Source organism: Protopterus annectens, chromosome 11.part0 (genome assembly GCF_019279795.1).
Source record: "Protopterus annectens isolate FY-2018-M chromosome 11.part0, PAN1.0, whole genome shotgun sequence".
Classification (NCBI taxonomy): domain Eukaryota; kingdom Metazoa; phylum Chordata; order Ceratodontiformes; family Protopteridae; genus Protopterus; species Protopterus annectens.
Window position 1 is genome coordinate 1,141,989,300 of NC_056745.1, and position 22,041 is coordinate 1,142,011,340.

Genomic DNA, 22,041 nt, shown 5'->3' on the forward strand with positions numbered 1-22,041 from the left:
ATGTTGGTGAGTCACATATGTGTCCCAGAGGATCGCCATGCTCTGAAACTAGCTCCCCATCCATATAAAGCAGAGTGATCCCTAACCCTGTTTAAGAGTAACCCAGGTTTCTACAGCTTTTTCCAGCAACAACTCCAAATTACCACCTCTCCTGTCTAATGTCCCTCCTTGTAAATCATAAAACTCAAATTTCTTAAAATTATTAAACAATTAAACTGTGTTTAAGGGAAGCACTTTTGTTATACTTTTTCTTTATAGACATAATTTGTTCAGTATATTTGCCACTTAAGAGGAAAGGTGGCTGCCATCCATATACTAAGATTCAGTAATATCTATTTCTTTTTACACCAGCCATGTTTCATTGATGATCCATGTTAAATATATGCTGCTATCATGTAGCAGGGTAATTTTTAGGTCCTTATTTGTAGCTATGGTTCCTATCCCTGTCTGTCTGATAATTTAGGGTGGCACATTATGATTAATTTTCTACAGAACCAAGGCCAGGATTCAGTTAGATATCCCCAGTACTCAAAAGAGTGAAGGCTAATATTAGACATACACCAAAGGGGATCAAGATAATTAATTGTGAACCTAATTAGGTACCACTAATCATTTTTATGATACTGCAGTTGACTGTTTGTCCCAATCATCAATCAGTTTTTTTTATCTTTGTTGAATATGAGATTCTGCAACCACTTGCCAAAAATCAATGTATCAAAAGCAATGGGGATAATATTACCTGAAATGACAACAGACATCAAAACAAGACTGACGTTTGGTAACCAGAACATGCTGTGCCTGTTCCGGAGTGCTTGTCCAATGATGAATAGTCCTGTAACATACAGAGTATTTCACTGAAGTAGCATTCATAAATTCTTTAATATTATCAAGTAGTAATTCAATGTAGAGACAAAATCATGTTTTAGAGGGGTAGACAGCTGACTACAGCCCAGGTGACTTAGATTTGATTAATGTCTTGGGTGTCTGAGGTGCTGGCAGGGGTGGGTGAGTATCCCATTTTAGGGCATAGAGGCTGGTGTGTGTGTTCAGAACACACTAACATGTTTCAGTTTCCAGTGGTATAAAGTAGGGAAGCAATCACAAAGTGCTGCTCAAGACTGGGTAAGTAATCCTGTTAATGTCAGTCCTTTAAGGAACTGAGGGGTGGTTCAGCTCTAAAGCACATTGCACATTCCACCCCATGGATGGTGACAGAGTATAAATGAGGTGGGAAAAATAGGAGAAGACACTCCCCAGCAGCAGTAGAATGCCATGGAATTCACTCTTCTCACCAGCCCTAGCCAAAGGACAGGTAATGTCCAGGGGAGACCAAGCTGGGTCCATTAGACCCAGTGGTTGAGGAAAGAAGTGGAACTAGGACAGTATATGGCTGGCTGCGGACAGCCAAAAATAAGAGCAAAAAATTATTCAGTGTAGGGAAATGCAACATATTTCATCAGGTAAGAAAATAAAATACATATTGAAACAATTAGTTTCAGAAGTAATACATGTACCTAGAAATGTATATTTTAAATTAAAGAAACAGCCATGACAGTAGACTAAGCAATGCCAATCTATGGGTCTTAAGTGTACAATATTACACAGAAGGAAATAAAGATAAAGTATAATGCCTGAAAGCACGCAAAGTACTATGCACTGCTAAACTACAAAATGAGGAAGCTGTTCGCCCAGTAAATTCATTTAAGTCATCCACTTGTTGAAAGTAGGACATTTTAGAATCATCTTACTATTAAACAGTTCCATGCTATAGTGTTCTTTAGTAGGTTATATTTATTTTTTTTTCCCAAACATCTTTATTAAATTTACACATATCAGGTTAGAGATTGCCTTCCCTATCAAGGATTGGTATCAGAGTATAGGCAAAGAGAAAGAAATAGGATGCTCCTAAATGAAAGACCAGCACTGGTAGAGTTTTTAATAGAATCTAGAACAGAAGCTGCCATTAAAAAAGGAATAATTAGTAAAGCATATAAAATATTGCATGATAATTATAAGAATCAATCAAAGGAGCTTAGAAAGGATTGGGAAGAGAGACTGGATAAGCAATTCACGAAGAGACAATGGGGGATAGATGTATATCTCCCAAATATGCAACAAAGTCTAAAAGATTTAGGATCTTTGCTTGGAAGTGTTTACACAGGTATTTTTATACCCCACATAGGCTCCAAAGAATTTTTCCTCAGGTTAATAGCAAATGTTGGAAGTGTGACGGGCAAGAAAGAGGTAGCTGGGAACATATGTTTTGGGAGTTTAATGAGCTGGCAGAGTTTTGGGATTCCTTGTTAATCGCTCTGTTGGAGATGCTGGGTGAGCAGATTGGACTGACTGGGGAGATGATTTTTTTGAGTTATGCTACAGAATTAGAATTGCCTAGACAGAGTAAAGCCTTGCTGAGTCTAATTATGGTGGCTGCCAAAAAAGCAATTACTTTAGTAGGTTATATTGATCCATAATTGTAGCCATACTGGTGGATTTCTATATGAGTGTTATACTTATTTTTATTAAAAGAAAAATAATGGAGAATACATGGGTTCTAGTACTGTTAGTGTTCATATTCCATAGGGGGAGCAAATGGCTATAACTAAGAAATGATTCTTTTGAGCAGACACACAGTCTAAATTGCCTAGACATAGTATGGCCTTAATAAGTTTCATGCTGTTATCTGTCAGAAAAGCAATGACTAGAAAATGTAAATCAAAATCTAAACCAGCTGGAATTGAAGTATTAAATACTATTAAAGTGATAAAATAAATGGAAGTTGAATCTTTAAAAAAGGGAAGAAGCAAATTACATAGAAATAAATGGAATTTGTGGGACAATACATGCAGAATAATGTTTGGAAAGAGGAGTGAGGTTTAAGGGAAGGCAGAAATTGAGCAATTATTGCAATACTGGAGTGAATGAAAGTTGTTATAAAAAAAGAAAGCATATATATAATGTATGATGCATAAAAATGTTAACATAATTTGTGTTCTATTAAAGTATGTATGCCTATGTCTTAAGTGATAATGTAATAATGGTGTTAAAATAATTGTTTGAGACTCCAAATATATTACAACATTTGATATTCCATAAAAATTTAAAATAAAAATAGTTAGACTAAATGTAATTGAATAGTTTTTCAGTGAGGGTGTGAAATGCTATAGACAATGATCAGAACAAAATATTCCCAGGAACCCATAATTAATGAAATGCATCTCCAGCATAAGGCAGATTGAGGTTTGTGGCCTGACCTATAATTAATGAAGAGTACTTGTTCATGTTGTAGAGGCAGTACTAAGCAATCCTAATCCTCCAAGGCCCAGGTCACATAATGCTATATAAATGAGGTAACATTTTGCCCCAGAGGTATAATGGAACAATGTATTATGATATCTAACAATACACTGATGTACAAGCTGAACATAATCCCCTTTCACCACCCTCTCTCTCTCTTGTCATGTCACCAAGCATTGAACTACTGACAAATACTCAACTACTCCCTGTCCCTGGGTTTTATCCAACAGTCATACTCAGAATAAGTAATCTCCTCATCCACCCCCACTTTTTATCATGCAGATTTATTATTGCAAAAAGCTTCTGTTACTGCAGTATCTCTGTACCTTTATTAAGATCAAATGTTGGAGAATTAGAGATTACTATTTCTAAATCTTTCATGAAATACAGTAAAGACTTTGTATATTACCAAATACTTCTTTCAAGTATTTATAAACATTCAATGATATTTTACTAGAAATGCTCCAGACATTGTTGTATAAAATAAATGTGGGTATTATTTATTTATTTATTGCTTTTAATAACAGTGAATCCCCATCTCAGACTTCCCATATTTAATGAGGAGCTCCAGGGGAACAAAAAAATTCCAGAAGTGAATGAAAGTAAAATTAGTTATAGAACAAAGAGATGAAACACAGACAAATAGCAATAGTACCAAAAACAGGAAAATATTTCCATCTAGTAAGAAAATGTGATAATTAATAATAAAATATATTATAATAAAATTAACAACAACAAAAAAAAAAGATCAAAACACATTGAATAAACTAGTGGTACTGTAGTTGTCATATCACGGGTATCAAATGATCAGTGGTGCTGAATGCTAACATTGTGAAAATAGGATGATCAGCAAAATAAAATACAAAAAAACGGAAATGCGTTTTGATGTGTCAAAGTCACCAGTCACTTCAGGGTATGGGCACAAAGGAGACAGAGGATAACAGTATAACTATGAAATAATGAAAAGTATGTCAAATTGATTGAGACAACCTTTGGGTAATGCAACAGTTACACATATCATTTATTTATTTGACATTTGTTGACCGGGGTAGTCTGACTAGGCAGAAGCCCTTTTCCAGCAGAGGGAGAAAAGCTCCACAATGATTACAAACATGAGGTATAACAAAATTCAATGGTTCACAAAAATAAAAAGAATTATCAGAAAATTGTATACTCTAAATTACTTAGGAAAACATAGATACACTAAGTAATCCAATGAGATATACAACATATTTACAATAAACATAATAAGCAGTCAAGAATTAAGTAAAATCTAGCAGTGCAGTCCCTATATCTATTGAATTGATTAGACATGGATGAGGGACTAGTAATGACACAGGAATGGAGAAGAAGGTTACTATTGTCGAAGTTCAGGGAGGAGAGAGAAGACAATGTATGTCATTTGTGAAGTAGAGTGGAGTAGGAGTTCAGCCACTAAGTAGACAAGAGAGGAAGAAGGAGGTAAGATACATGCAAAGAGGGTGGCTACTGAGATGGGTGCAGGAGAAGGATGTGAGACTAGGGAAGCTATCATGGAGGGTGATTGCAGTGACAGATCCAAGAACTGTTAAGAAAGTTTTTTATAGCAACCTTGAATTTATGTGGTTAGCTAATATTCCCGATTTCTAGTGAAAGTTTGTTCCAGGCTAGGGCTGGGAGGTAGCTATAAAAAAATTGTCCTATTTTGCTTTTGAGTTTGTAGATTTGGAGGAGGTTTTGGTCAGAGCTGCTGAGAGACATTAGGGGGGTATAGAGGGAGACAAGAGAGGCAATGTCCAGGCAAGAGGAAAGTTGGTACAGTAGGGAGTGAATGACCTGGAATTGGGTAAAGAGTAAATTATGAGGGAGTACTAACCATTTTAAGTTTTGAAGGGCAAGACAGTGATGAGAGTGGTAAGAATGACCCGAGACAAATTTAGCAATTTTATTATAAGTAGATTTGAGTTTCATTAGGAGGGAGGTATGCAGGTTGGTAAGGATTTGGGAGTCATAGAGAAGGGTAGGGAAGAGGTAGGCATATGATAGGGAGATTTTAGATTTGGAGGTGAGAAATTTTTTATTGCAATATAGGAGTCCAAGTTTTGGTGGGTTTTCTTAATGTTATTGGAGACATGCAAATCAAATTTGAGTTGGTCATCTATGATGACCCCCAGAAGCTTGGTGGATGAGTCAACAGAGATGAGTGTATTGTTGTGGGAGCTGATCAAGAAGGAGGGTTTGAGATGGTTCAAGGTTTTGAGAGTAAAAATCAGGAGTTTGGTTTTTTTTTTTTTGGATTTAGAATCAGCTGATTATTAAAGAGCCAGTTTTTAATTGATGAGAAGGATTTCTATTGAGGGTGTTTAGGTCAGAGAGGAAGTCGGCTATGGTGATGACTGTGGAGTCATCTTTGTGCTGCACAAGAGACGACTGATTGCAGGATGTGTGTAGTTGGTTTATGAATATATTAAACAGTAGAGGGCCCAGACTGGATCCCTGAGGTACACCTATTTTAATAGGGAGGGCAGGAGATGTTGCAGAGAGCCATTTAAATGATTGAAGTCAGTCTGAGAGATAGCTAGAAAACCAGGCAATGATAGATGTAGAGAGATTAAGTTCAGAGAGTTTAGCAAGCAGAAGAGGGTGTGACACAGAGCTGAAAGCTTTTGAAAGGTCAAAGAACAGGGATGAGACAAGTTTGATTATCCCTGGTTTGAGATATTGTATTCAGAAAGGATATAAGGGCAGTGGAGGTGTTATGTTTGGGGCGAAATCATGTTATGTTGGGGTGAGCAAGTTCTCTTGTAAGAAGTAGTGGAGGATTTGTTTGTGGGCACACTTCTCTAAGATTTTGGAAAAAGGAGATAAAATAGCTAGAAGCCTGACATTTCTGAGTTCTGAGGAGTTGCCACTCTGGTGAATGGGAATAGTGCAGAATTTATTTTCAGAATGAGGGGGGTTTGGATTTAGCAATGGAGTGGTTGATGAGAATGGAGATAGGGAGTGCAATCAAATTTGCTGCCATCCTCAGGAAGAGAGGTGGTGGGTTGTCCACAGAGGGTGAGCAGGGTTTAGTTTGTTGAGCAATGATTTGATATAGTTAGTTGAGACAGGTTTCAGAAAGAAGGCCTGAGTTTGAAAGGTGGTTGAGGGTGGGTTGAGAGTGATATAAACATTGCTGCTGGAGTTATTTTGTGGAGACATTTTGCTGATGGTTTCAATGAAGCAGGTATAAAAGTTAGATGTAGTTTCTAGAGGAGATTTGCTGGGACATGGATTGAGTCCAGATGGGTTACCTGGGTGCAGAATTTGATTGGTAGAGTGCCAAAATTGATTTGGGTTAGTTGAGAGTGAGGAGGGAGGATTGGTATAGAAGGTTTTAATAATGTGTTGTTTTGTAAAGTTTTGTAGTTCTTTGTAGTGTTGGACATGGGAAGGGAATTTTGTTTTAGACCAGACTTTTCAAGCTTTGTCTCTTTGCTGCATGAGGGTGCGTGTGGTTTGAGTTAGCAAGGGGATATGAATGATTTTACCTGAACAGTATGCTGGGGTGCAAGGGAGTTGAGAATATTGAGAAACATATAATTGAATTTGAGGATAGCATCATCAAGAGGTCCATATTTAAGGAATGTCCAGTTTACTGATGAGAGGGTTATTCAAGATGTCAGGGTAAAAAATGGTGAGCTTGCGACACTCTATGTATCAATGGGGTTGATAGTAGTGAGGAAAGAATCTGAGAACCTTGATAGAACAGTGATCACGTAGGGAGTCAGGGAGAGTTATGGGGAAGTGATATTTCTGAGGATCAGAGATGAGTATCCAGTCAAGGTGGGAAGAAGCATTAGTAGATGGTATACAAGCATTAGTAGATTTGTTGGTATGAGTATTAGTAGTGGTGACTGACCTTTCACCAGTTGTTTCACACACCATCATCAGTATCACATTCCCCCCTTCCCTTCCCCCCCTTTTTCATCCCAACCCCCCCCCCCCACACACACACACACACACACACGTAGGTCTTATATGTGTTATAAGTAACAAGAATTTAGCGCTTGGTAATATTACAATTTTTTACACCTAACGGAATGTTAGGTATACTACTTCAAGATGCCTGAATGTTTAGTAGAATATTCAGTCTTTCAAGGTATTTTAGTGTGAACAGTCACAGAACTGTAATTGTTGATGATTGTGCGAATAATAGTGTAGTTTATGGCATTTGTCAATGCATGTGCTAATGTTGCTTGTAAGAAGCCATACCTAACTAAAAGTCAGGTATTTTAACTCAATAGCCTTTAAATGGTTAGTAGAATGTTTTATAATTTTAAAGTTTTAACATATTTTATTTGTAATAGTTTTAGGAATGCAAAAAGTTTTGATGCTTTTATAAACAGTAGCTGTATTTGCTATTCCTACCAAGAGTGCTATGTGTTTAAATGTCACAGTGTTTAAATGGTTAGGTGAATGTTTTCATTTTTAACTGTTTTTAAATTGCACAGGATATGACATCAGATTGTTTATGTCACATCCTCTATAAATGTATGTGAAAGTTTTTGAAAAATTGTATAACGGCCTGAAGAAGACCTTGTTGAAAGCGCTAGCCAGATGTTAAATAAACTTTTCTTTTTCTTTAAACTTCGCTGAACGCTTGGATTAGTGCATTTGAATGTCTACAAGTTATTGTTCGGTGAAGTTAACTGATGCAATTGGAAGTTCCTGACAGTGCTGAATAGCAAGTTGTGACTTTTTGTAACTGACTTTTGAATTTAAAGAACAGTTGATGGTGTGCCATTATAGGCAGCCTTTTTGAGTATACATGGACATTGCTTTTCAAGAGTCCTGCTTCTCCGTGCAACAGTTTTGACTTTTTGGACTTGGTATTATTTATTTTCTTGTGTGCACGGAGCTTGTTGTGAGTGCTATCTTGTCTTTACAAAAGAAATAATTTGCCATGACTCTGCATCAGATGCAGTTAGCATTGTCGTTACACCAGGACTGATAAGTCACAGGACCTGTCTTTTCTGACTCCTTGTGATATTAACATTAAAACAAAAGAATAATCACCTGTATATATTTATGCAATATATATTTATATGCTTAAGTAATTATTAATGTTTTATTATACCTTTAATATGTAAATATTTAAGAATTAGCATCTTAAGTCTTTTAGAACCCAGAAATGCTTTTCATATTCATCAGGATTTCATGCTATAACGGAGTTCTTCCACCAGTAAAAGATTTTTTAAACAATTAATCCTAAACAATCTTGACTTTTTGCAAATGCATCATTTATAACTGAGCTCTGTACTTCCTTTTGTTCTGTAGTCTTTCCTAAGAAAACCTCAGGGTGACAATGTTCTACAGTGCTTTTGAAAGCGCTTCAGTTTTAACAAGCTTTATGATCATCAGAAGTAGTTTTGTCTTTACATATTAAGCAAGGACGTGACTGCCTGCTGTAACACTCCTAAGTAAGAATAGCTTATATGCTTTATATGAGAATATGAAAAAGATACTTATTACTTTATAAATTTTATCTGTATCAGACCCAGAGGCACATAGACAAAGCATCCACTTGTGCCCCTTATTGGCTGGGTTCAGGAATGATTCAGATATACCACTGTTTATACATCTTCTGTAGGAGACCATGGGCACCTGCAAGATACACCAGTGAAAAACAGGAAGGGGAAATAACATGCATCCAGTGTATATCATGTGATGCCTGCCTGCTCCTGCACTTCGTCATGTGATGCTTGATGCCATTGCTTTCCACATCTACCTAGTATGACCACTTAATCATGACTGCCAGTGATGACTAGTTCACCTCCTAACTAATACACTATAACCTGACTCTTTAACAGTGAGTAGCAGAATATAGTGGATCCATGGTAGGGAGTGTCTGAATGGAACTGATAAGGAGTTGGTTTATGAGGGATTGAAATACAGAGACCAAGTTAGAGACAGAGAGGACTTAAACATAAATAAGTCAGTGTTGCCATTTGCATTCTAATGAACACATTTCTTTCCCGACATGATTTAGTGTGTAATTTCCCAGAACCAACACACATACAAGCTCTCAGACATTAACTATGCAATACAAAATTAGGAGCACTATGGTTGTCGATGAACAGAATAATTAGGATGGCTCTTTGTTGCTCAAGAAACAAAATCATTGACTCACCTGAATACAGAATGAATGGGAGGAGTAAGCAGGGAGAACTATGAATCCAGTGTTAAGTAGGAGACCATCCGTAATGTTGGGCATAACTCTGTAGCAGACAGGAGAGCCCTTCTGCTCTCATATCCAGTGTACTTGTAAAATACGTACTTTTCAGTTTATGCAGAGCATGTGCACAAGGAAAATAAGCAATGCACGAGTACATTTCAAGAATAACTGTCAAAGGCATACGAGCACTTCAGAGTTTGGTTCCTGCAGCAGCCATCTCACAGTGGCTTTTACTGTAAGCAGTGAGTGCCACAAGAAGGATTTAATTACTTCATCTAACTTACAGTGATCACATGTCCATGTGAGCTACGATTATTCACAGAAATGCTGAATTACAAACACTGCAATAATGCACCACTTTGGTTTGGATTCACTATGAAAATTTGATGTAAAATCTGCAGACTGCAAAATGGAAGAGTCAAACAAATTTGAATAATTCACTCACCAAACCTGTGGATAATAACTAGTCAAAAACAGGTCTACAACAAATGCTTGTATGACATTGGCTTACAACACACTTCCCTGCGGCAGGTGCCCTAACTTCCACTAACTTGATCCCTGTAAAGTTAAGAAAGGCTAACTATCCCTCTCAGAACCCTGGCTCCAACCCTAAAATCTCCAACCCAGACTACCACCCCCCCCGTCCTAACCCTAATCTCCCACTCACTCCCGAAACGTAAAACCCCCCCTTATTAATTGCAATCTTCTGATGCCTTTCCCTCATGCCATTAGGCTAAAATCATACTCCCCTCCCAACCCTAACCATCTGCTACCTTCTGAGCACTCCCTAAACCTAAAATCCTCCTCTTAACCCTAATCTCCTGATTACTTCCTAAACCCAAAATCCCTCTCCACCTCCCTAACCTTAACCTTCTACTACCTTCCAACCACTCCCTAAACCTAAATTCCACCTCCCCTCACTTCCCTAACCATTATCTCCGGATTGCTCCCTAAACCTAACCTTTTGATTCCCCTCTGCTCAAATCATTAACCTAAAATCCTCCTTCCTTCCCTTCTCTAACCCTAAACTCTCCTCCCTATTTCCCTTTCCATCTTATGTGTTCCACAGTAAGCACTTGCTTAAATCAGTCCATTGTGCAGCTGTATCTCTGAACTCACATCAGATTTTGAGCACCTGTTCGGTCAGCTCAGCAGATTGAGACCTTGGCTGTGAGTCACTGGAGTTCATACATCCAAGACTCAAGCAACTGTAGAACACCCATAAAACAAAAACATTTTTCTTTTTTTTTCCCCCACAGGCAAGTCCCCTGCAACTTCTATGTGAGATATTTCACCCCATACCCCAAAATGCTTATATATAAACTAACTACATGTTATGCAACCATGAGGAATATCAACATACCAACTTCTCAATGGGAAAACTATTTTACCACTGTGATCTTATAGTACAGCAGATTGATAGAAAATCTTTCAGAAGCTGGGATCAGGAAAACTGCATCCTAGGAAATGTCATTTGTCAAATGGCAGCTATCCTCTTTGATTCATTATATATCATTGATAAACTGTTTTGCTGTGAGTCGTAACCTTTTAAAATACTTTGTATTTATGTTTGTACTTTAACATCAATATTTTGCAGTTACATTGTATCCTGTATGTGCTGATCTATACTGCTTATAATGCTAATCATTTTTAATGTGCTACCTTTATAGATATTATTTTTCCTGTTTTCCTTCCTCCATTTCAATAAAAATGCTTGCAAGACTACAGTCATATAATATGGTGTGATGAACAAATGCAGAGCACAAACCAAACAGTATTGGATGATTAACTTGTTATACTGTCTTCTTTATTTGCTTTAGGGAAACACTGTGATGAATGTCCCTCTGGTCATTATGGTGTTCTGAAACAGGTAGGGGATCAGTGTTTACCGTGCCCATGCAACAATAACATAGATATCAGTGATCCAGAGTCCTGTGACAGAGTTACTGGAGAGTGCCTAAAATGTCTGTACAACACACATGGACCCAACTGTCAGTCCTGCACGCCAGGATATTACAGATCAGCACATGGAAAGGGCTGTACAAGTATGTATGCACTCATTTATCATGAATTAAATCAATTGAGAAAGCATTCATTTTGATTTATGTTTTGGAAATAACTGATTTATTTTACAGAGTGCTTCAACACACTATAAGGTTTTATAAAATAGTACCTTTTTGGGTTTGCAGTGTCATGTTATACTGCCATCAAATGTGATGGCAATAGTTAATGTATCCATGCATGTTGTACCCAAGTAATCACTAGGTTTGGGCATATGAACTACTTCCATGAATATAAACAAAAGTCAAGAAGTTCCATTTAGTAATAACAAATAGGAAACCTTTTTTATTATGAGGGAAATATTTTTCTTCAAAAACTTGGTTATACATTTCCCAAATAAATTGCTTTCAGTTAATCATCATGGAAGCTTGTTTCTTTTGGTGAAAACTAAAAATGACTATTCTGATAATAATACTTGCATAACAAATGCAAAATGTCTCTAATGACAAAGCAGTAAAAAAAATTTTGTGAAAATGGAAAATTAACATTAAAATCATATTATAAATTGTACACAACATTGGAATTGAATTATATGAATTATATTTAATTCACAATAAATTAATTGCCAAAAGGTAGATTCCAGTGATTCATGGAATACCACCTTAATTTTACAAAATGAATCTAGGAGAAATGTCTGCTATATTTCAAAAATTACAATTTATTGTTTGTTAAAGACCGAAATACACTGCTGTGATGGTTGAAGTTAATGTCATTTTGACTGAAAGGGAGGAAACATTTTATAAAAAACATAAGATTTAGCATCTGATTGATACTCTTAATTTACACTACAGGATCATTGGTATGGTAGTTTACAGATTTCTTTCTAGAACATTAACAGGTATGTTTACATACATCTGCATTGTGTCACAATAAAGCATGGTGACCATACCTAAAGTAAACTAAGAATGTAGCATTTCACAAAACAAAAAAAAAAAAATAGGATTTTATTGTAGCGAGTATGTATGCCATAACACAAAAACATTTTTAGCTATTTACAAAGTCTTGGTTTCAGTATTAGAAAGTACACTGTGTTTAATAGTATCGCTGTGTGTTCTACTTATTTTAGTTATAGACCTGTGCTATAGGCCCCTGTTTACGAATTATGTCACTTATGGAGTCAAGACTGACTCAAAGACAGCAATTATTTTGTTGAACTTAAATTGATAATTTATTATAAACCCATTTATATACACAAATAATTTTGTGTTAAAATTCTTACAACTATTGCCATTGTAAAACTATTTTCAGGTATGAAATTTAACTCTAAAATGTCTATTTATTAAAGGTATTAAACCTCTCTAACTAGAAATTACTCATTTACAGACACTGATTGTTACGGTGAACAGCTATATTTTTCAGGTTATTATTATTTCTGTTAATTATTAAACTTTACTAAACTAAATTATTATTTTATATCACAGGATATCCACATAATCTATAAATTGTTGATGAAAACACTACATTCATTTTATTCTGCTCTTAGGTACATTAACAAATTAATACAATATCATATTTCTTTGATCTGTGTAGCTTTTCAAAATCCTGGAGCTACCATAGTATATTTCTTTTCTCCATATATTGATTGCCTTCACAGTGAAATTGTGTAAATCATGTAAAATATTTTTCCTAAGCATTTGTGAACCTGACAGCCCAGAGTTTTCTATGGTTGTACTACAAGTGCTCAGATCCCAAGCACTTGGTAGACCACTGTCTCTAGAACTTGGACAAAAGTTTCTTGTAGCTCATGTAGGCTGCTGCTCATGCTCAAACTTGAACATGAATGAATGTGGGCAAGCAGCTTCTACACTTTGCCTAAACACATTATTCGAGTTCAAGTGAGGTTAAGTGCAGCAGCTGTGGGAAGGAGTAGGAGGGGGATTTAACGGTTAGAAAACAGGAAAGGAGTTTAGGATTAGGGAACCACAGTGGAGTCTTAGAGTTAGGGAATGATCTGGGAATTTAGGTTTAGGGAGGAGGGCTTGAAGTGCTAGGTTTAGTGAGTGACTGGGAATTTTAGAGTTAGGGAGGGGAGTGGAGTTTTAGGGAAAGGGAGTGAGGGCTCAGCTTGGAAACAGAGGGAGGAGTTTTATGGTTACAGTTAGAGCTCTGATAGGGCCATACAGTTTTATAGGGGTGGGCGTTGAATGGCGACATAGTGATAGAAGATCAGGTTAGTGAAAGTAAGACTACTTGCTTATTCGAGCAAATGGCACTGAGCAGTGAGAAAGTGTGTCGCAAGCTACTAGCATGTGAGCACCAGTAATATACATGAATTCCATGGAAATGTTTGATTAGTAAAAAGAAGCAATTAGGTTTTAACCTTGCAGATGGTCTATTTTATGACATAAGATATTCATTTCATTGGTAAGAGGGTGATAAAATACAGAAAGATTACTTTGAGTTGTACTTTACCTGCTATTTGTATTCAGAATATGATATTCACCCTTGTAAGCTGGGTCAAGTTAGTTAATAAATACTCAGGAGGGATAAAAGTAAAATGCAGTATAGCATAAGAAGAACTGCTATATTCAGGGATTATGAGATTTGTAATGCAATGTTTTTACAGATAATACAGTGTGTCTTGGCTTTGACATAGTTAAATATTATTTATTACTATTATTATTATTATTTATTATTATTAAAGTTTGATGACCGGGGAAGTCCACTGGGCCAAGAAGAGCCCATTTTCAGTGGAGGCCCGGGGAGAAAAGCTCCATAGGTGATACAATACAGTATTTGAATTCTTAGAGAATTACACAGACAATATAATCATGAATATCAAGCAATGTATATACAATATTGATAAGCTAGTGCAAAGTAGTAAAGTAAGAAGTACAAAGTATGAAAGTAATTATGTTTGAATACAGAGTGGCTTCAGTGGCAGTGGAGCAAAACAAAATACATGTTCAGGCTGTAGCAGTTTAACATTTGGAGAATAAGAACTTTTTTATGTTAACTTACAGAAGTAGATAGAAGTAGAGGAAGATATAACAGAAGATAAGTATGTCTGGTAGAAGTTTTTGAGGGGAGCTGGAGATGTAGTTGAGTGTAGGGCTGCTAGGTGGAGACAAGATGGGGCAGCTAAAATGAATGGTAGTGAGGGGACTCAAGTAGGAGATGAACAGGAACATATCCAATTTGATGACAGGTAGGAGTTTAGTAGGGATTTGAAGCTGGTGTGGTTAGGGGTATTACGAAGGGAGGGGGGAGATAGTTCCATAGTTGGGCTATGGAGTAAGAGAGCAAAAATTGTCAAGGGGGCCATGAAGGTTTGTGAATATATAAGAGATTTTGATTTTCTGACCGGAGTTAGTGGTAGGGTATGTAGATGGTTAAGGAGGAGGAGAAAGTGAGGCAGCTGGATGGTTTGAACACATGTTTGTGGGCAGTGGTGAGCTGTAGAAAGTTCAAGCAATTAGAAAGTTCTAACCACTGTAGAGAGTGGAGGGAGAAGCAATGATGGAAAGAGTTTTTGGAGTTGGTGGTGAATTTGCAGATTTTATTGTAGCAGGAATCCAGTTTGGATTGTAAGCCAAGTTGGAGGTTGCTGAGTAGGGAGGCACCATAAATTAAAGAGGGGAGAAGGTAAGTAGAGGCTACAGTCTTCCTGGTGGAAGGAGTCCGGTAGCAATTACGTTGATGTAGGAGTCCTAGTTTTTGGTTGTTTTTTTAATGGCTATTAAAATATGAATGTCAGATTTCAGATGCTCATCAATGATGATGCCTAGGAGTTTGGTTTGAGGCACAGTTTCAATGGGGGTGTTATTTTGGCTAATTATTGAAAAGGAGGTGTTATCAATTACTGAGCTTCTGGAGGGAGTACAGGTCATTAGTTTTGTTTTATTTGCATTCAAGACAAGATTGTTGTTATGCACCCAATTTTCAGTTTTAGTAAAAGCAGATTGGTTCTTTAGTTGCAGGTCCAAGGGGGAGTCAGCAGTGTAGATGATGGCAGAGTCACCTGCATACTGGATTACGGAGGACTCAGGGATGGAGTGGTGTTATTTCTCAGGAATATACAATTTACATAAGAGCAAAATAAAATGATTGCCACTGTGTTTATTAGCAGTATGGAGAAGATGTGCAAAAATAGTATTTCCCAGCTGAAAAAGTGCCTTACCACACAGTAGTTTTATTTTATTTATTTATTTATTTATTTAGTTAGTTAGTTTCATAATTACGGTAGAGCATTTATCCAAATGGACCTATTTTAATCTCAGCCTGGACTGAGGTATGAAGCAACAATGATTGTATTGTCATTACGATTATTAGGTTAGAACTACCATATCTAAAATAAAGCACAGCATGTATTGAGCTATATTGTGCCAAGGCATATATGGGCTTGCTTGTTATATATAACCTAGCAAATACACATGCTCATATCCTTCTTATTTTTGAAAAGAATGCACTAAAATACTACTGGATAATGATGCCAAACAAGAGAAGAGAAGGTTTGGAAGGTAGTCTGAGCAATCTGCAAACATGTTCTGGAGAAGAGACTTACAAGACAATATGTCTTGCTTTATTTTCCAAAAAAAACAGGAAAATATTATTTCACAGGCATGGGCCTTCTCATTAAGCACACGTGATCTCAAATACACACAATATAGATAACTACATGCATGCATAGACATAGACATAGTAGTAAACAGACCAAGCAGACACTGATGCCTGTTGATGAATAAAGTCCAGGCACTGCTGGTAAGTAATAGTATTATTCTTAGCACTTAAGTGCACTAAGGTAGCATGTGATATATGATAACAATATATGGAATTATTGTCACAAATGGTGACCTGCATATGCATACATACATGCATATATCTGTCAAATAATCCAATTGCCTTTATGTAATCTAGCAGTTACTTAATACCTTTTGCATTACGTGTTTAAGATGTATTTTTTTCTTCTTCAGAATGTGCCTGCAACATGCTAGGAACAAACAGAAGAATGTGTCAGTCCCATAATGGAGAGTGCGTTTGTGACCCAGAAACTGGCCAGTGCCCTTGCGTACCTAATGTAATAGGCACCATCTGTGATCAGTGTGACTTTGGGTACTGGAATATGAACAGCAGGAATGGATGCCAAAAGTGTGCTTGTAATCCCAAAAATTCATTGGGCAACCAATGCAACCAGGTAATAATTTTACACATTAATAATGCCTGCTTACAATCATTATTCAGTATTCAAGTTACAAAAGATGCTTCTGTCTTACATTGATGTCCCCCTCCTCGCCCACCTCCATGAAGGCTGGAGAGCTGAATGAATGATTTTTTATTATGGAATTGTTTACTGATAAAATATACTACAAGTTCTATTTCCCAGAGTAAGCACTGCTTTCATTGTTATAGTTGTAGTCAAGCAAGTCAATGAATACACATTTTTTTTCTATTTAATCGCAACATAAGCGCCTGTATATTCAGTGAATAAATATCACACACGAAACACGTTTATGCTCTTATTTAATGTGGTAGCTCATTAATTAATAAAGGACACAATTATTTATTTTTCACCATCAGTGGAGAGCCTTGCTTTGTTAACTAGAGATCTAAGAATTTCATGGCCTTTTGCAAACAAGTGGATTTTGAGAATTTCCACCAAAAACCTCAAAGGCTTATATCAATGTGGCTTTTGTAGTAGCTGTATGTTTATACAGATTGAGCATAATGTCACAGTGGTAGGTTATGACAGACGGATAAGTTCAGACTCCAGTACATGCCTTTGTATTCCATTTTATACTTTTTAAATACTGGATATTTTGACATTTTGCATAATAAACCTGGAAAATGAAGTCTTATTTTCCCAATATTCCAATCTTGTTTACCTTTAGAACAGTCATTGGCTAGTGGAATCTGTTAAGAATGGCTTTTCCACTTCTCCTTGAGCTCCAAGTGGATGAGAATTCAATCCACCAAGATCCATTCCTTACTGCTGAAATCCACAGTAAATGATTTTACAGGAAATTATTGCCCCTGTGGTTTTCAAGTGCAATGATGCCTTTGTTTTAGGAATCTTCACTTTCTTTGTTTTCATATGACAGTGGTATACATAAGTTTGCAGGGCTTGCTCCCAAAATGGATGGGATGCATAGAATTTTAGATTTAGTTCTTCCATTGGATAGTAATTCTAATGAGTTCATATTAGTGGATCCTTGATGAGGCATAGTGGAAGTGTTAAGAACGCATTATTAAAAGCAGCAATTGAATCTATTACACAGCAGCATAAGAAGAAATGCCTATTCTCCATGAAGCTTAAGCTTAAAATGAAACAATATAGAGAAATATAAAAACATATATTTTAATGGGCTGGTTAAACTGTATACTGTGTTTCTTAGATAAAGGTATAGCAGACACATTTAAGATCCTTGTTTGTCTTTGTGTTCTACATTGGGACAAACTCTGATTTTTTGTTGGAGTCAAACAAAAAAGAAAGATAGCCTACAAAAAATAGAAAAATTAAACAGCTAATAAATTGTTGCTATCAAAATTACCTCTTCAGATATTAACATACCTGCACATCACTGTACGGGAAGTCAGGAAAAAAAGAAATATTAAAATGTGCCCTATCAGTGAATTGATAGAAGGTGGGTTTAAGAAAGCAAACTCATTCTGAAATAAGTCAAAATGTACATGACAACTGCCTCAAATGCATTTTTAATGTGGAATAAAATGCATGCTAGTGCAAATAATAATTTACAGTAACATGCAGATAAAATAAATTATAAAATCAACATGCTATAGATAAGGAACTATTGTGGGAATAAACACACGGAAGGTCCCCTCTTGCTTTCTTTGACACATGACTTCTTACTAGTATAATGATGCTGACACACAAATAGACCAGTCATTCTCTAGAAATATGAGAAAAGTATACTGTTGTGCCAGAGAAACTAGCAAAATGATTCCCAAGGATCAACTATTTCTCTTACATATACATAAAAATATGAATCTAGCACTCCACTGTCTGATCTAGTGACTGTTTTACATCTAATTATCCCAACTCACATTAAGAAACATTTTGTAAACAGCAAGCATACATCACATTTACATGTTTATGTGAATGCTATGTCATTCTGCCATAAATAACATATCACCACCTGGCTTAGGTACTCATATTAGACAAATGCAGTAATGAATGATCCTTCACTATTAGAAAATACAAATGCGTACTGTTTCTGGGCATGGCTAAGATGGTGAACAGTTATCAGCACTGTTTTTTTTAGCTCTGCTTTATTTTATAGGTTCATAGGTTTATACTAGGATATCTGCCCTAGGGCATTTATAAGCCTAGCCCAAAGTTTTGTGGCTTTCACCACCCCTTAAGTTGAAGGATGCTATGCCCATTATTTTGCTGTACCTCTGTCCAGCAGTGACACAGAGGTGATCCCCGGGGTAAACCTGCAATCTCCCATCCATTGGTCAAGATTTCTCTTGAACAAAGCCAGCGAGGTGCTCTGCCTCACATGTACTGGGATTTTGTTCCACAGCATAGGGAGTCTCTGGGTGATGAATCTATCCCTCCAGCACGTCTTATTTATAACCGTGTTAAGGTTTAGGTCTCTTGATCTTGTAGTTCTGGTAGATTTAGATTTTTTGAGGTGTAGCATGTCCATTAATTCCGGGTTGGACATGGCCTTGTATGTCAGGCACAAGTCACCTCTGAGCAGATGGTATGCGACTGAATAGAGCTGGAGTTCCTTCAGTCGGGCAGCATAAGACATATTTTTGAGACCCATTATCCTTTTGGTGAGGAATTTTTGGCGTCTTTCCAATTGCTGCAGGTGTCTGGTAAGATACATTCCGAATGGGGCATTGTACTCAATCATTGGTCTGATGAGTGATGAGTACAGGGGAACAATGACCTCCTTTGATCTGGATGTGAATCCCTTCATGATCAGGTGGGCAATGTAGAAGGTCTTCCTAACTACTTTGGCAACGTGAGTGTCAAAGGAGAGGTTACTGTCAACTTGGGTCCCCAGATCCCTGATAACCTCTTCTGTGCTTAGTGGATTGCCACCTATATGGTAGCTAGGGGTAACCTTGTTTTTTCCGAAGGGTATGACTATGCATTTTTTGGCATTTAACTTTAGGCCATGGCTCTGGCACCAGTTATCCGTTTCTATGAGACCCTTCTGAAGAATATCTGTGTCTTATGTGTTTTCAACTATGGCACCCAGTTTGCAGTCATCTGCAAACTTTGTCAGCCATAATCCTCCTGTGTTTGCCTGTACTTCTGAAAAGTAGATGCCAAACAAGAGGGGGCCCAGGACTGAGCCCTGTGGGACACCACTTGTGACCGGCTTGGAGTCTGACATGGCGCCAGCAACTCTGACCCTGTGGGTTGTGTCACTTAGCCAGTTTGCAACCCATCTTGTGACGTATGGGTTTACATTTAGGCTGGTGAGTTTTTCAATGATACCCGAGTGGGGTACTGTGTCAAAAGCTTTTGCAAGGTCCAGGTAGGCTGTGTGGACTGCCTTGCCCTCATCAATGGCCTTTGAGACTGTTTCGAAAAAGTCAACCAAGTTTAAAAGGCATGATCTGCCTTTGACAAAGCCAAACTGGGTTTGATCCAATGTCTGTAAGTCCCCTATGTCTTTATTTATGAGTTCCATTATGATCCTCTCCATAGCTTTGCAGACCAGGCTTGTTAAGCTAATGGGGCGGTAATTTCCAGGGTCCGTGGAAGCACCGCCTTTGTGAAGTGGGACCACAGTTGCCGTACGCCACTCCTTGGGTACGTATCCTGAGGTGAGGCTAAGATTAAACAGCTGCCTTAAATGCGGGTTTAATTCCTCATTGAGTTCGTGGAGCAGACAGCCTGGGACACCATCTGGTCCCATAGATGCTGTGTTTTTCGCCTTGGAGAGAGCAGTTTTCACCTGTACATATGAGATGTTTGGGAGGCTACATTACGCTGGGATAGGTATCTCTCCTTTTGGGGGGGGGGGGGAATTTGCACTGAACCTGTCAGCCAGTATGTTGGCAATGTCTGTTGGTTCAGTGATTTTTGCATCATTTTGAACTAATTCTGAGCATATCTGGGAGTTTCCACCCAGGTTTCTAACATAGCTAAAAAAGGCCTTATGATTGTCTTTTGTGTCTTTGGCGACTTTTCTCTCAAAATTTGCTTTGGATGATTTTATGAGTGATCGTAGTTTTTTACTTATAATGATCAAGGGTGTCTTCCCTTTTAAGGATTTTGCTCTTTCTTGTAGTAGCTTTCTCCTTTTATTGTAGAGCTTGTTTATGGCTGGGGTCCACCAGACTGGGCGCTTGCCTTTGATGGTAAGGGTCTTTGTTTTATTTGGGATTGCCTGATCCATGCAGTCCTGGAGGTGCTGGTAGAAGGCATTTGCAAGTGATTCAGCGGCTTGGGTAGTGGTTTCCATTGGCTCGGGGGCTTTGAAGGATACCACACCAGTCTTAAGAAGTATGAAGTCGGCTTTTGAGAAGTTCTTCACTGTGATCTTATTTGTCTTGGGTGGGGGCGGGATATGGACTTCCAGTGAGATTAGTTTATGATCTGATCTCACCAATGATGGATATACTTCCGGTGTTGAACATTTTGTCCCCATGTTTGTGATGATGAGATCTAGTATATTTTCTCCTCTTGTGGGGATGGTGACTAGTTGTTCCATGGCATTAGCGTTTATGAACTCTAGGAACCTTTGGGCTAGAGTGTTGGAGCTTGAGTAATGATCCCAGTCTATATTCGGGTAGTTGAAGTCTCCTAATATGATGGTGTTTGGAGATACATTTATACCCTCCAGTGTCTTCAGAAAAGCTGTGTGAGTTTCCTGAGATTGAGAGGGTGGCCTGTAACAAGCTGCAAATTGCAGAGCAGTCTTGCCTATGGTTAATTACATCTCTGACAGGATTTTTAATAAAAAAACTCAAAATAGAATGTTTCAAAACTTTATGGATTTATAGTTGAACATCTGCTGAAAGATTACCTACAAAAAATAAAAAAGTTTGAAAGTCTTTTAATTGCTTTTTCTTGTCAAGAAAACTAGAAAGAACTAATTGTCTCAGAATGAGTCACTGTAAGCCCAGTATAAAGGACAGTACAATGAAAAAAAGAAGACACACAGGGTGTATTAAATAACATCAGTGAGTTATCTCTAAAGATAGCTAAATTAGAAAGCAAAATGGGCAATTTTAAAGAGGAATTAAAAAAAATAACAAGTTGAACTGCTGAGTGAACCTCTTAAACAACAATCATCACAAATCTCAAGTATAGAAGAGACAATGTCTGATTTTAATGGAAGATTACTTGAAAATGAGGATAACACTGAATTTCTTCTGAAACAAAACAACTTATGCTGGGGAAAAATAAAAGGCTTAGAGAACAGATCTAGAAAGAAAATATCAGGATTTACTGGATTCCTGAAAAAGAAGAGGGAGACAGTATGATTCACTTCTTTAATACCTGGCTGCCCAAGACTTTGATCCTGCCTGAAACCTTTCCCTTTGGCATTGAAAGG

General features: G+C 37.3%; 1 protein-coding gene across 2 annotated transcripts in view; it reads left to right on the forward strand.

Moving 5' to 3' along the window:
- The window catches only part of LAMB4 (laminin subunit beta 4), a 1,139,974-nt gene that overhangs the window by 740,136 nt on the left and 377,797 nt on the right, over positions 1-22,041 (forward strand). For both annotated transcript variants that reach the window (XM_044088495.1, XM_044088496.1), the window contains exons 23-24: positions 11,317-11,541; positions 16,471-16,691. In XM_044088495.1, the coding sequence (XP_043944430.1) occupies positions 11,317-11,541; positions 16,471-16,691 (446 nt within the window). The remainder of the gene's footprint in view (positions 1-11,316; positions 11,542-16,470; positions 16,692-22,041) is intronic.